At 36.4% G+C, this 15563-nt stretch overlaps 1 protein-coding gene across 2 annotated transcripts in view; it reads left to right on the top strand.

Moving 5' to 3' along the window:
• SCAPER (S-phase cyclin A associated protein in the ER) overlaps positions 1-15563 on the top strand; it is a 157812-nt gene that overhangs the window by 53771 nt on the left and 88478 nt on the right. For both annotated transcript variants that reach the window (XM_032194784.1, XM_032194785.1), the window contains exon 21: positions 14671-14807. In XM_032194784.1, coding sequence (XP_032050675.1) covers positions 14671-14807 — 137 coding nt within the window. The remainder of the gene's footprint in view (positions 1-14670; positions 14808-15563) is intronic.

The raw sequence follows: 15563 nt of genomic DNA, 5'->3' as shown, positions 1-15563 counted from the left end.
TTATCCATGAGGATAAACCTTCCAGGTACTAGAACAGTCAAATAGAAGTCTCCTTTAAACTCAAATGCTATTATTTATTATCTCACCTTGGCCACATCTAACTTGTTAGCATCTTGGACAATCCTATAGCTATTCCTTTCCCTTTATCTTTTGCTTCTTCCAAATAGTTCTTGAGGAGGAAGTAAAGAATCTCGCACTGTCTTTTTGCAGCAGGTTTCCAACCATTCAGATATTACTTCTCAGTACTTAAAGTACTTGCTGTCTTGTTCTTTCCTGCACGGTTCTTGTTACTATTTTCCTAGAAAAATATTCTCTTTACAGCTCATCACTGCCATAAGTACTTTCTTTTCTTTTTCAAAAAGCTTTGGAAAGTTAAATCACTGAGGTACTGAAATCCCTAGGGGCAGTTATCACTGGAAAAATGGAAAGCCTCTGTGGAGTTGGCATTTTGCCTACCCCTTCCTAACTTCAGTGAAAGTACATACTTTCTTCTCTGTTTTTCTGCTCTTTTAGAGTGGTTAGTGGAATTTCTTTTGTATTGAATTTGATTTTAGGTACTGGGTTTATCTAGTTGGACATAAGGGAGAAGCCTTCATACTGCATCTAGCTTCCTAGAAATAAATGTAAGGTGTGAGATTTCCCAGAATTCTTTCATGTCTATGCATCCACCAAGGAGTGGACAATTGGTAACACTGAGGTTTCATGCAGCTACCTAGTCTTTATTTGTATCTAGCTAACCACTTCTGAGTGCTTCTTACTGTGCCACTGCCTCAGATGAATATGGAGGAAAAAGACGAACTTTTTCTTTGTTCTGAGGGTAGTTGTATGCAATTTGCAAGATTAGATTTGGCAGCTTAACACTTCTGTCTTCTAGAAACAGGGATCATCTTATAACAGCTGCGTTTGTCCCAGTTGGTGAAAAAAGAAATTCCACTAGAGGGCACAGATATCTCAATTTTTGTAGTGTCCAACACCATATGCTTAAATCCACTGCTTTTTCAGCAATGTGAGCTTGAGATCAAGATGAAGGTTCAGCATATGAGACTTTTCTAATGAGTTCTTAGTGCAGGAGTAAAAGGAGAGAACAGTTTAACTGAATGAGCAGTCTGACAATTACAAAAGCAGATTTTAAATAGCCTTAATCTAGTTGGTGTGTAGTATTTGACATACTGGCAATATAACAATACTTCCATTCTTTTGTATATATATATATATATGTGTGTGTGTATGTATATTTTAATTTGTATCTGTGTTTTAAATTGTCTGAGTATACAATTCTGAACTGTATTGTAATCTGACATTTCCTTGGCCTGACGCCCACCCCAGTTTTCTCTTTTCAAGGAACAGAAGTAAGACATGCATGCTAGAGGTTTGGTTACTGTAAAGTAGAAAAGCTATTTTATTTCTCAGAGCAATCTGCTTTGTGTACCTTTTTATTCAGCACATGCAGTTAATATCAGACTTTGTCTCCTCCACAAGTAAAAGCACTCAGTAACTTTAGGTAAGTTTTGAAGTACATTAAAACAAATTTCAGGAGTATCATGTAGAAGTAAAACTGCAGTCCAGTGAAGCACTGTAATATATTTGGCTAGTTATTCATCACTGTTTTCAGTTTTTTAATCAGTGAAGATATCTGTAGTGAGAACACACTTGTACTACTTAAAGTTATTGCTTGTCATCTGTGATGTCTTTCGATTATATACGTCTTGTCTGTGACCCTTCTTCTTTGACATAAAAGATTTTATTTATGTCACCTCTGACCTAATAAAATTTCACCTTTAACCTTATGCACTTGACACCTCAGATAACTTACTCTTGATCTTTGACTCATTTTGTTTTAAGCTTGTTAAGCATAATAGGTAGCTGCCTAGAAAGAAATATTCTTTTATTGTAATCTGGCCATAGAATTTCTTCATTATTGCTTGAAGGAAATTAAATGTATTTGTTTTGTCCATATCTGTAATGCAGAAGGTAAGATTTAAATAGCTCCTTAAGACTTTGGGAGCTGATTTAAGTGCCTGCTTGTACAATACATGTATGCTTTGGTATGGTAAGGGGTTTTGTTGGTTGATTTGTCTGTAAGCAAAAAGTTAAAAATCACAGTACTGACACTTTTTTTTTTCCAGGCCAGGTGGGTGCTAATTAGTTAATCTTGCCAGTTTAAAAAATAAAATTATATTCTAGATTTTTTTCCTTTGCTATTATCTGTAGGTTCTTTAACAATTTCAGAGCTAAAAGTATGCTTTATACTGTAGCAATTTTTCCTGTTCTGGAATTAAGCATATATTGTGCAAGTACTGACAGGTAGTATTAGTTCTTAACCAATAAGATGAATTCACGTGTAAATGTGATTTGTTCAGTGAAATGTGGAAAATAGTTTTGTTATGAATGGAGATACTAAAAATATGAAGTCGTTTCTATGACTGTGTGACAGCTTTATTTTATCTCTGCTTTTGGGACTTTCTTCTTCTGGGGATTTATCAGTCTCCAGCTGAAAAGGATGGAGATTTCTCTTAGAGCAAAATCCTGTTGCTTTTGAAACTGTGTTTATCACATGAAAGCAAATTAACTTCTATTCACTTTTTTTTTTTTTTTAACTTTTAATTTTAGTTCGGTCTCATATAAATACATACATTAAGGTAGCTGGTAAAGCTCTTTCAACAAGGTAGGATTTGTCTTTCCTTTGTTACGCTGCTGAAATCTGCAGTTCTGTCATTGGCCCGTGTCATTTCACCATTATCTTCAGGGCGGTAACAATGTCCTGCCTACATTCCCGCTCTGTGTAGTTTTTGGCCCGCTTAAACGCAGCTTTTGTTCCACCAAACTTACAGCTTTACCTTCTTTTTACACTGCTTTTTTCTATCCTATTGATTTCCTGTTCCCTGCCTTACCATTCATATTACTCGCAGAATATGTGAACAGTGTGTGCAGTTTCGTTTCATTGATGGCACTGGAATCAAGCTATGACTAATTTTTTTTGCTGAATCGGAGCCTGTGGGAGACACTGGGCTTTTCATACAAAGGCCACTAACATGACTGAAATGGTGCCCACTCAAAAAGCCGTAGGACAACATACACTACCTGATCAGACTGAGGAGTAGGTCTCTTCGGGGACCTTCTGTGCTTTGCTCCCACCTGTAGCTTTTAAAGGATTCATTTCTACGTTCCTCTTTCCTTTTTTTTCCTTATCTGTCTTGTCTATCCTAGTTTGCTTTGAGAAGTACTCCTAACAGTAGTAATCCTAGCTTCCTTCTTTGAACTGTTATCCTATCTCTTGTCTCTATCTCCTGTCATTTAAATAGCATGGTTTTAGGCGACATTTAGAGTATAAATCATGTAATTCCATGCAGTCTATGAATGTTTCTAATAAGTGAAGGGTACTTCTAAAAACCGAACAAAATAGGTAACTGGCAGGGGTTTGGTTAATTTGTATAAGGTGAATGCTAGAGTTTAATGGAGGAATATTAACGAATTTGTGTTTGCATATGTGAAAAATGTGTGCTTTTATTTATCAGGGAGGAAAACTAACTTTTACCATGATAAGGATGAAATAAAGAACTTCTTAGAGACCAGGTCAAATGAAAATACAATCCTGTGATGGAGACCAGGTCAAATGAAAATGCAATCCTGTGATGGAGAGAAGCAGTTGTCTGAAGATTGACAGTGTTAAAATGTGAGGGTTTATAGAAAGGCATGGCTGGTGGAGCCCACCCACATACCTTTTAAGAAAAAATCAGCCCGATGGACTACAGCTTGCTGTGCTGTGTGGGTTGTCAGGCTGGCTGGGGTTGCAGTGCAAAAGATTTCTGGCATAGGTCTGTCTAGATTGTAGTGGGGTCTGATTTACAATGTGCCGAACTGCTCTGGCGCGTTCCCCTGGTACGGACACTGTTACACTGGCAAGGTTGTTCTTCTGCCAGGATGTGGTAAGAGGCTGCCTGGAAAAGCAGAACTGTGCTGGTTCGAGTTCTGTTGCAGCCATGTAAGGTTTATAGCTAGTGCAGCACACCAGCCGTGTTGATGTTGTAGTTTTCATTCCTAAAAGCTTTTTGGGGGTGTGGGGTTGTTTTTCTTTAAGAAGTCAAGCTGTTTTCTCAAAGTTGTATGCTGCTTCCAGTATTTTTTACAGAAGAAATTACTGAAGGAAAGAGATGTGGGAGTGTTTTCATGCCTGACTTTTCCTCTTTTTCTGCTGTATTTAAAAGGGATTTTCTTGTCTAGAGAATGTGTGATGCCTGGACTTTGCTGTTTTTTTAACCTTTAGGTTTTTGTTAAAAATTAAATTATCCGTCTTTGTTTTATTGCTTCAGCCTTAACGTTAACGGGAAAAATGCTTTTCATTTTTCTTTCTGAATCAGTACTTTCCACTTTTTATACAAATGAACAGTGCTGTCCTATGAATTCCTCGTCTAACTTTTCCAAAAGATACAATTAAGCAAAATGGAAAAAGATAGCAGTAAAGATGACCAATTTTTTCATTTAATCTAATAGAGGGGTTTGGTGTAGTTATTGCTGTGGGTCTGTGGTCTTTCAAAATTGTTATATAAGATTAATATATCTTTTTTTTTTCCTCTTGAACTTTCACATGTATGTTAAATGTCAGCTTGAATTGTGTTCCTAAGCGTGTTTTTAGCTATCTTAATACTTAGTTTCACTTAAGCTAATGAAAGTTCTCAGCATTCAGCTTTAAGCTCTCCTGTCGTAGTTAATTACTCAAGGCTCTAGGCTAAGGCTTTCATGTGGCTCTGATTTTTTCAGCTATGAGCTCTGTGTGCCGAAGGTGTGCAGCTTGGGTCTTACTTTGCCGTGTATTTGCACTCCAGTCTCTTTCAAACATCTGTTATGACTTCAGTGATCAGATACCAACACTGCAATACAAGGGGGTGACCTTGACTCAGATCTGGTGGTATATCGTACTTAACTAATTTCTGAGTAATGCAGTGGTACCTACACCTTGATCAAATACTGAACAGTATTCCTGTTTCTTTTACCTGCAGAGTTAATATAGGCTCCATTGCAAATGCACACTTTTTTGGCATCTGATTATAGTTTTTCAGCCACCATTTATTACTATTTCATTTTTTTTTTCTTTGAGGGGATAAAACTCATGACAGTTGCAGTGCTGGGTATTCCATCCAGTGCAAAGGTTGTAAGAGGAGCCTTCACAGAGAGACTGGAGAACAGTGCTCTGGAGGATGCATTTGCAGTCACATATACTAGAGGGAAGCAGCAGGTGCAAGCTTTGAAAAGCTCAGTGCACAGGGTGCTGTTACAGTTAATCTAGACAAGATATTTCCAAAACTTTGTTTACAGTAGCCCATTTGTCTTCTCTGTTGCTCAGCAGAAACAAAGTGCAGATCACCTACAAGTAAAACCTGCCCAGACCAGTATAGCCTCATGTTCTCTTTTCTTTTCTCCTCTCCTGAGGAAGGGAAGATTTTTAGAGGGTTTGTATCTGGCTAGAGGAATGGAATTAGGCCAAGCATCTGTGGTCCAAATTTGTTTATGGACCTTTCATACCTGTTGGATAACTGGAGTCCATTCAATATAGGATCTCTTGGGCTTCATAATTCTGCCATGGATGCATTTGCCTAGAAGAAGCTGTCATGAGTTGTCAGGGAATTAGGAAGTTCTATCCATGATGCAGCTTGCAGATCTCTCAGTACTCCATACAGCGACTAGCTTTTTGTACTTTGAGCAGCAACAGCTTCTTGCATTTAATATATTATGAAGTGGTGTTTTTCTTGGCAAAAATCTACATGATTAATTGTTTATTGGCTGTGTTAGATCATTGCCAACAGCTGCACCCTTCCTCCTTTTGGCTTTGATATCTCAAATGTTCACAGCCAGCAAAAAAAACTACTGCTGGCAAGGCCAACTGTACTCCCATTTCCCCTTTCTCTTGCTTGCCCTTGCAGCCAGGTGACAGCATCAGTGCCTTCCAGCTTTCTGCCATGCTTTTCATGTCCAGTGAGCAGAATTCTCCCTCTCTTGGAAGAAACAGCTTTACTTTGCCTTCTGCTCCCACAGCTTGAAATAACAAGTAGAATGGTATTGAAAGTCACAAGAAATATCTGAACCTACTGTTCAGAACATTATTTGCTATATATTTTAATGGCAGGCTGTCATATCATTGAATTTATGGGCAAGTAGGTGACTAAAAGTACAGTCAGTGTGAGCAGTAAGAATAGTATTTAGTTTGGACACACCGAAAAAATAGTCCCTTATTTTTTAAAAAATAAATATTTTTAAACTGTAGAAGTGAGTGGGGAAAAAAAACTTTTATAGTGAAAGGTCAGTCTTCAGTTTTGAATGTAAAAAAAAAAAAAAGTTTTTTAACGCTCTATATGATTTTTTTTTTTTTTTTAATGCTCTACAAAGCTGGTGAAGGGCCTGGAGCACAAGTCCTATGAGGAGCAGCTGAGGGAACTGGCATTGTTTGGTCTGGAGAAGGCTCAGGGGAGACTTTATTGCTCTCTACAATTATTTGCTCTCCTGTTTCTCTTCCTGAAAGGAAGCTGTGGGGAGCCAGGGGTTGGCCTCTTCTGGCAGATAAACAGTGATAGGGCTAGAGGGAATGGCCTCGAGTTGTGCCAGGTTCAGGTTGGAAATGAGGAAACATTTCTTCTCAGAAAGAGCAGACAGGCGTTGGGACCATCCCTGGGGGTGTTCAAGGAAAGGTTGGATGTGGTGCTTAGGGACATGGTTTAGTGGGTGACATGGATGGTAAGGGGATGGTTGGGCCTCTGATGATCTTGGAGGGCTTTTCTGACCTTAATGGTTCTGTGATTCTATACTGATCATCTAAAGCACATTCTAATATAGAAATGGAGTGAATAATTAAAATACTGATTTTGAGAAAATGTTGGAATATCTATTAATTTTTGTATGTGTTTCTGTGCATACAAAGGACTTGTCTTAATTCTTATGAATGGTAACAGGTAAATACCTTCCTTATTTTGAATCTTTCCTGTGTTTGGGTTTGTATCATCACTTGTATTATAACAATATTTGATCTCAATTATATTTCAGCATTAATGACTGTCATAGGCTATAACGTTAAAGATGTGAATTTTGCATTTGATATAACTCAATTTACTTCAGCATCTGTTTTCTATATTAAATACTGTCCTAAGCTGTGAGGAAAAAAATGAGACTATTGAGGAGTTTTGTTGAAGCATGTAATAAAATCGTGAAAAAATATTCCTGTGGTAACATGATTTAGAATTGAACCTTAAAAATTTCCTCACAATTTGGCAAATACATCTTTTAAGTGATTATATACAAGTAAGAAACTGTTCTTCCTGGCACTGGTAATAAATATCAAAAACCTTTTAAAATTATATTCTGCAGTTACAGAAAACTGTTTATTTTGAAACAGGTAAAGAAACTCTGCGAGTTAATCCGAAAGATATATATGGGCTTCAGAATAGTTGCTTATAGATTTGATAGAATATATGCCTTACGTAGCTTACAGTTGTACAAAATACTCAGTTTGCTGTTGACTTTTTCATTGAAGTGGTAAATGAATGACATCAATTAAGATGTGATCTAAGTTACTGCAAGTATTTCTTAATGATCTTCCTCATTTGTATTATTTTATTATTGATACAAGAGGAAAACCAAAAAGTGCTGGGAAGTTCTGAAGATCGAATTTCAATAAATAGCTAGTGTCAGATATTTTTCAAGTTGCCTTGGTCTGCAGAAATGGGTTAGAAAACTTACAAGAATGCCTTTTCTTTCCAAACTTGTGAATTCAAGGTTGGAAAGAATACAAAAATAATAAGAATAACTAGTCTTAGGGTATTCTGTCACTTCAGCTTCAGTCCTGGCCAGAACCCAGAAATGCAGATGGGAATGAGAATGAAAAGAAATAGAGAAAAAAAAAAAAAAAAAAAAACTTTTCAGATTTTAAGAAGGTCATTTTGGCTCATTTTTTGGGGAGGTGGAAGTCCAATAGCCAAATGGGCTTACCACTTATATGAATTGGTTAGCTGACACAAAACAGCAACATAGCTAATGAAGCACTGGGTCATTTTTCATATAAAAATGGGCTATACGTTGGAAGGGTCAGGCTTTGACATGCGTGTTGCTGTACAGCAGGATCTAAGTGCAGTGCTGGTTTGTGGTAGCACAGGTCCCTCCAGAGCTTACAGAAACCAGCAGAAAATACATGATATACTGTCTGATGATCCTGGCAACTCCTGTCCTTGCCTGACTAGCTTCAGACGGGAGGATTTTCAGCATTTTCTTTCCCTGGCTGCTACTGCTACATATTAGGGAGAATATTGTGCTTCGTGAGAGCTACCGTGGAGCAATGTGTGCTCAAGAGAATACAGGATCTTAATTTATGACTGCCCTACAGCAACAAATGCCAGACTGTCATTTTTTCTCAGCTTGAGCAAATCCAGATGGCTTACTATAACATTGTCCTACCTACACAATCTCATCCTTGGCAGAATTCATAAGATGACAAGGCTTATTTAAAAAGAAAAGATAGGAAAAATAAGTGTTGGTGTTATGTTCACTCCTAATTTTAGAATGAGCAAACTTTTTTTAGGAAGAATTCAGTTTGGAACATCTTCCATCACAATTTAATAGTGCTACTATAAATGTAGTTCATATTTTGGTTGTTTTCCGTAGTTTGGTAAGATTTTACCACTAATTTAAATATACTGACTTAAGATGTGTTTATTGGAAAATGTTTCTTTGTATTCTCTGTTTGCTATTTTTTAATGAAAAGTAGTGTCCCGTAGTTTTTGAATACCTTGGTGGTGTTGCTGTGTTAATTTTATCCTTAATCTAAGAACAGGCTTTTTTTCTTGTAATGAAGCGTTTTATGTTATAATCTTCTGATGCTGGAAAACTGTTTAAGTACAGAGCTTACATGCTTTAAGTCAAATTATAACGTACATTGACGCACACAGCTCCAGACGTATGCAGCTTGGACTTAGCATCTCTTCTGCAGCCACATGACAGAATGTAGTCATATCACAGGAAGGGTTACAGTCAATAGGTGAAGCAAAATGAATAGACACAGATGAATATGGAAACATGAAAGAAAACAGTTATTGGCATTCAAGAGGGTAGCTTTTGACTTTTATGGATTATGATTAAGGAATTTTAAGTGAGGGTGTGAAAGAAAAAGTTGAGCAGACTGCAACTTTTTGAGATACCCAGTGTGTGAAGAATGAGAAAACAGAAAACTGGTTATTGGAGAATGTAATGTGGCAGTAATGGGGACAAACACTGTAGGTAATGTAGAGGTTTTTATGAACTGTCTTTCATGTGCAGAGACAGGGTTACGAAAAGGCTTTAGCAAATGAATAGCAGCCTTGACACAGAAGTGTCAAAGAGATTGGGTAGGAAAATTAATTTTTGGAGTTGCTTGTGTTCTGGTTTGACAAATACTGATATATGCAGCATTTCTTCTGTCAAGGTCAGACTCATGGGTGGTGTTGCTGTAATCAGGACGCAGACAAGAGTATTGGTCATGTGAATGGGTATTGCAGGAAGAGGGAGTCATTTAGAAAATTTCTTCCCCATCTCTTGTATTTTGGATAGATCACCAAGATTCAGAATCCTGTTTATGGTGTGGTTTTCCTCATCCGGTATAAAGTGCAGTGTACTCAACTGTGTAATGTCTCACCATTTTGTAGATTTGGTGCAGTGTTCATGGAAAAACTTTTCAATTATGTTTGTTTTGGAGTCTGAAAATTTTACTTGATTTTAGAGAATAATAATAGTAATTCTTTAATCCTTGAACTTGAAGCTTGTCATATAAGGAAGAGATTTAATTTGGTGTATAGATAAAAGTTTGGTTATAAGAAGTGCTTCATCAACTATAATTTATCATCTTTAAGATAGGAAAAGAACTGGGTAGCTTTTCCTGTTTCAGACAGTTCAATGGGACTAAGCAATAACCAGCAAGAATGTGACTTCATGGGTGACCTTACTAGTTTTAGCTATATTATGGTTTTGGCAACTCAGTTTCTCATGGAGTTTGTAGATGAGGTCCATCTGTTGCATTTGGAAAGTGTCAGGATTCTCAATGACTAGAAGTCAAAACAGTTGAGATGCAGGAAGAGGAGAGGAAAAGCAAAGATGCTTTTGGTAAATAATCTATTTTTATCCTCTGCTGTGTTGAGGCTGCAGTTTTACATGTGCGTTTCATGTCAGTTTCTATCACTTTGCTTGTAAACGAAGTAGTGAAATTTTGTACAGAAAATTTATTTATTTTGTTTTAAAAAGATCTTCAGTGTTATATTAAAACTATTTAAAATCTGTAAGACTCAATTTTTAAAGACCTCAAATACCAGCATGCATCTGTACAGAGTACCATTAAATATCAAATTGTATGTATTTATCAGGTTACTTTTATGTATCATAAGCTTTAACAGTTAGAGAGTCTCCTCCTCAGAAACAGGTACAGTATACTTTAAGGTTTTCAAAAATAGCCTTTAATTTAGGTGAACGCATTCACTAATTCACCACACTAGGGGGAAGTAGCAGGAGCATTTCTACTCTACTGCATTATCAAGGTATCACCATACAAGAATATACAGAGGGAATTGTACAGACCATTGTGAAGAAATATACCAGCATTCAATTCCTCTTTCCCTATTTTGCAGCTGTACGTCACAGTGTAGAACAGACCAACTTTGCCACTTTGTGGTGTAGATTCTTCTAGGTTGATGAAAGTTAATACCTCACTTTGCAGTATAATTGATATCAACGCTGCAAATTAAAGCAGGAGTTATCGAGTATGAAAAATGATGTCAGAAAGCTGATACTTAATGACCATCACAGCTCACTGGTGAGCTGTGGTTCTGTTTTTATTTTTGGAATTAAAAGTTTAGCATTAGTAGTTTTCCTGGGTTAGTCCTATATTCTGCATCATTGTTGAAAGCAAAGCTTTTGAGAATCTGCATAACTACTGAGATTGTGGTTTCTCGGTTTCTACACCAGCAGAGAAAATCACCTGATTTTGTGGTAGGTGTGAATACAGATCTTAATAGCAAGCTTTCATAAGAGAATTCGCATAATACAGCTTTGCATTTATAATAGCCTAACATCTCCAAAGATTTGATGGTTTACTAGTATCTGAGGGTTTGAGGTAATTAACTATCTGTCAGAACGTGCTCAGCATAGCACAGAATCAGACCAGTAACGTGCATTCATGCGGTCTGGAAACCAAACCCCAGAATGCCTCTATGGTGTGGGTAAATTAGTCTTAATATTTATCTTAATATTAGTCTTTAATATTTACTGGATTTACTGCTTACTTGTGTAATACTAATTCTAAATAAGTAAAAAGCTTTAAGGAAGAAGTGAATAGATTACCTAGTTATTCTACATTACCTATATTAGAAATGAGAGAAAAATAACCAAAACTCAGTGATGAAATTGTTGCTTAAATAAAAGCATTCAGAAGATGAAGTTAGTTTATTGTCTAAGCAGTGTACTGGCTTGACTCACTTTCATACACTTAGAGCAATTACTTTTTTGGTACGTTAACTTGTCTGGCCGATGGTTATGCAAATCAAATCACTCATGAACTTAATTTGAAGGGTTGAACACACAGTACTTGAACATGGCTCAGGGGATTTAAAGGCCTTTCTTTTTGCAGATAACGAGTAGGACCTTTGTGATACCTGGGAATAAATATTTCTGCACTGCACCGAAGCACAATATTGGCAGCAGCCATCTTCCCAGACTCAAGTTGTCATTCAATGCTAAGCTATTAGTTATACATGTACTTGTTTCACACCTGAGTAGTGATCTGCCTGCAGTGATAGTCCTGTGCTTTGATCAGTACGCTGAAAAAGTGTTGGGCTTTGTGACACAAGGTGTTATTACTCTAGTCCAACTTTCAGGAGCTGTATGTATGAAGTCTGATGTTAATTCAAACTGCCACACTTTGAAAGCTGAGAACTCTGAGAAACAACCTCACAAAAGTGAGTTCACGTGAACAAAATGGTTTGTAACCACCCTTTGTGCTATTGACAGCAAGACCTCTTTTGGCCCTCCCAGGCTGATAAATGAAATGTGGTTGTTGAATGCTGTGGTTCTCTGTGAGTCTTCTCTGAAGCCACGGATCAGACTGGGAAACAGATCTGAGTGTCTGCTGAGGGATACTACAAGGCTTTGTCTCACTCCTCGTTTCTGCCTGTCGGAAGTCTGATGACAGGTTTGCTGTTGCTCGTGTGTAGCATGAAGACAGCAAGTTGACTGCACCTGAATGAGGACATTCTGCCCAATTTCTCACATGGTGTCCATTTCAAAGGGCAGTATTAACCTCATTTTGCTCTGGCTGTCACTCAAAGGATACAGCAAATAGTTTGAAGACCTGATGAACAAAAAAATCAGTTTCACTGTTGAACAAAGATATAGAACATTTCTTCTAATGTTCATGATCATTTTTTAAGTGTTTCATCACACCCATAGGATGTGATGTATTTAAACTGCTAGGAAACAACCTTGTGGAGGGGTACTAGTTCAGGGGTGCATGTGAATCCCATCTTGTTAGACTTGTTGAATAAGTGAACACCCTCAAAATGCCAGCAGCTAAGTACTGTGAAGCTTAGTACCTGATTAATATCATAATAGCTTGCTCTGAGAAAGTCTGTTCTTTTCTTAATATTGAAAAACTTGAAACCATCAATTGCCTGTGATGTTTGAGCCTCATGACAAGGTTTATGTTTGTTGTAAGGAAGTTTCAGTCAGTGACTGCTGTTTTCAACTGGGGTATTCATCTCTGAGGAGACAGAAGTAACTTGGAGCTTTGTAACCAGCACTGCGTGTTAACGTATGCTTCTCTGAACTGGTTAAGAACTAACTCATCAAATGTTGGGGTGTGTTGCTCTCTTGTAATACTGTGTCATGCTTTAAGGGGGCAGCCTTCTGAGATACCTTAAAGTTTTCCTTGAAGCACTTCTTGCTAAAATGATGTTGATAATATTAGTGGGGAAGAAATGTTTGATCTGACTAACGGGAAAAATTCTTATAAAAGCTTGTTGGACTTGCTGTTTCATGTGACTAATACAGTTTCCATTGAATTACTTGGATAATAAATTGGGGGAAAATACTCAGATATACTGGGAGTTGGACAGGGTAGGCAGTGTAGCCAAGTTAAAGGCACAGTTTCAGAAATTGCTTAGATTTTTATACTTGATTTCTTACGTCTGATATTCATTCGGTATTCATTTTGCATTCATATGATTTAAGATAGAAATTTCAATTACTATTTTGACCAAATATATATTGCTAGGTTATATCATGCCCTAATGCTTTACAAAAACTAAAAGGTCTTTTTCCAAGAAATTTCACAAAGATTTATTTTGTTTTCAACAAGCATAATACTTTCCTGAATCAGTGAAAGGACCAGTGGAAAAAAAAAAAAGTTTATTTTCTGCAAAATATTGTCTTTAAATTTTTAGCAGTTCAACTTTTACTTTGAATTTCAAGTATACTTTAAAAAAAAAAAAAAGAATAACGGCTTCTCATTGTGGCACTAATTTTCAAGCATAAATTATCCTAATAAGCAGTGGTGGCTTATACTTCATAATGTGTTCAGTATTATTTAAAAAAACAAATATAACCCTTGTAATATTAAAATGTAGTAAGTATATTCTAGTAACTGGCATGAAAATATTTGCTTCTTGTTACTTGTAAAAATTAACCTGATAAAATTGGGTTTTGTAGCCACGTATTTTTCAGCTGAAATGGACTAGTTGAGGATGTTGTAGTGGTTTAAGTGGGTCACTTTTAATGTTTATATCTTTAAATCAGTATAAGTTTCTTGCACTGACAAGGATCTGGAGTACACCGTTCAGAAGAGGTAAAGTTAAGTAATGCACATGAAACTGAAAAGTATGTCTAGAAGGACAAGTGTAGAAATTCTTCTGTGTCATTGAAAACTAACTTGATGCATTGAGTGCTTTGAGCAAATTTCTGGCTTGAGGGAACTGAAGAAAAAAAAAGGTATTGAGCAGTTTACCAGTGTTTCTAGAGGTGTTGGGCATGTTTTACATTGTCTAAGTGTGCAGTTTCTAGGCAGCCTGCTGGTCACTGGAATTGTTACAAGGATTCAAGTGTCCATGCATGGGTAGCATAGGTCAATCCAAACTGGGGACAACTCCAGGGGAATAGCTTTTTCAGTTTTTCACATCAACATTAGAAATATTTATTTCTAAAGTAGACTTCGAACTGTATTGGGGTAACCTAGCTTGAAAGTACCTCAGAGTCAACGGGAATAAATGAAGAAGGGTAGTTTCTTGTTTTTAAAAGTATGTGGTCATGCTCAGTTAGGTACTTCTGTTCTAACCTTAGGACAGGCTTTTTCCTATTTTTCTGCAGATAAGGAGTTTAGTTTTGGAGAGTATGTAAAATAGTGAGGTAATTGCATTTTTCAGTTATTGTGCGCCACCTCTTATTTCAAGTCTTGTTTTTTATCACTTGAAGTTTTTGTAGTTAGCTTGTAATTTTCTTGTGTATTGTTATTTTTCTGGAATATAAATAGAGGAAGTGTTTCTAGTGTTTAAAATTTAGTTTTATATTTATTAATTTTCTTCACTTTTTGTTAAATATTTTCCACTACTTATTTCTGGGAAGGTAATCTATAAACACTACCATGTACTGTAAGATTAAATATTTCAATATTTTCTGCAGGAGCACCTGTCATTAAAAAAATACATTGTGGATATTGTGATTGAGAGTTCTCTTCCTGTGGAACCACTGAAAGAAGGAGAGGAAAAGCAAAAAAATAAAAAGAAAGCCAAAAAGTTAAAAGCACGGATGAACTCCAGGTAGTAAAAGCTATTGTTTTTTTGTTTGTTTGTTTATCTGTTTTAAGTTTTATTCTGAACTTTACTTTTTGTCCTTTAGCATGAGTGCCATGGAAGGCTTAAAAAAAGAAAAAATAAGTTATTTGCTTTGGGAGTGTCCTGAAAATAATACTGATGAGCCTAATTTATGGCCACTTTCTCTGATTGAGAAAGAAAACTGAATATCGATCTGGAGCCCTTGGTTTCACCTGTTAAGAGCTTTTCTCATAATTGGATGCCGGTGCCCTGCCAAAACCATAGCATCTTCTAGCATACAATAGCATGTTTAAATTTGTGTAAACCGTGCCTATTTTTCTTTCTAGCTATTGATTTTTAAATGAAGTATCAAAGAAAATCAATAGTAATCAACAAATAGAAGTCAGCCTGCTGTAGTGTCAAATCCCATGACTAAATTTAATCATTTTTTGTTGCCTGTCACAACAGAAAGAAAGTTAAAAATATCTTAAAATGGAAAGTGAGTTGTCAGACCTGTAATTTGTTATTAGCTTAAAAAGTGACATCTCCAAATCAGTAAGATATGCAAGATGACATATCATGAACTGCAGTGTCAATCTGTAGCTGAGGAGACCCCAACTGAAGTAAATACTTAACTAAATAATATAATGTATTTTTAGATTTATCTCTTAAAAATACTTCTCAGCTGGTAAAGTGTATAGTTACAAATATTCTCTGTATTGTTTTTAAGCAGGAAGCGTTGCAGAGTAGGAAAAAAAAAAG

The sequence above is a fragment of the Aythya fuligula genome, chromosome 11 (genome assembly GCF_009819795.1).
Source record: "Aythya fuligula isolate bAytFul2 chromosome 11, bAytFul2.pri, whole genome shotgun sequence".
Lineage (NCBI taxonomy): Eukaryota > Metazoa > Chordata > Aves > Anseriformes > Anatidae > Aythya > Aythya fuligula.
This window is presented reverse-complemented; position numbering and strand designations above follow the sequence as displayed.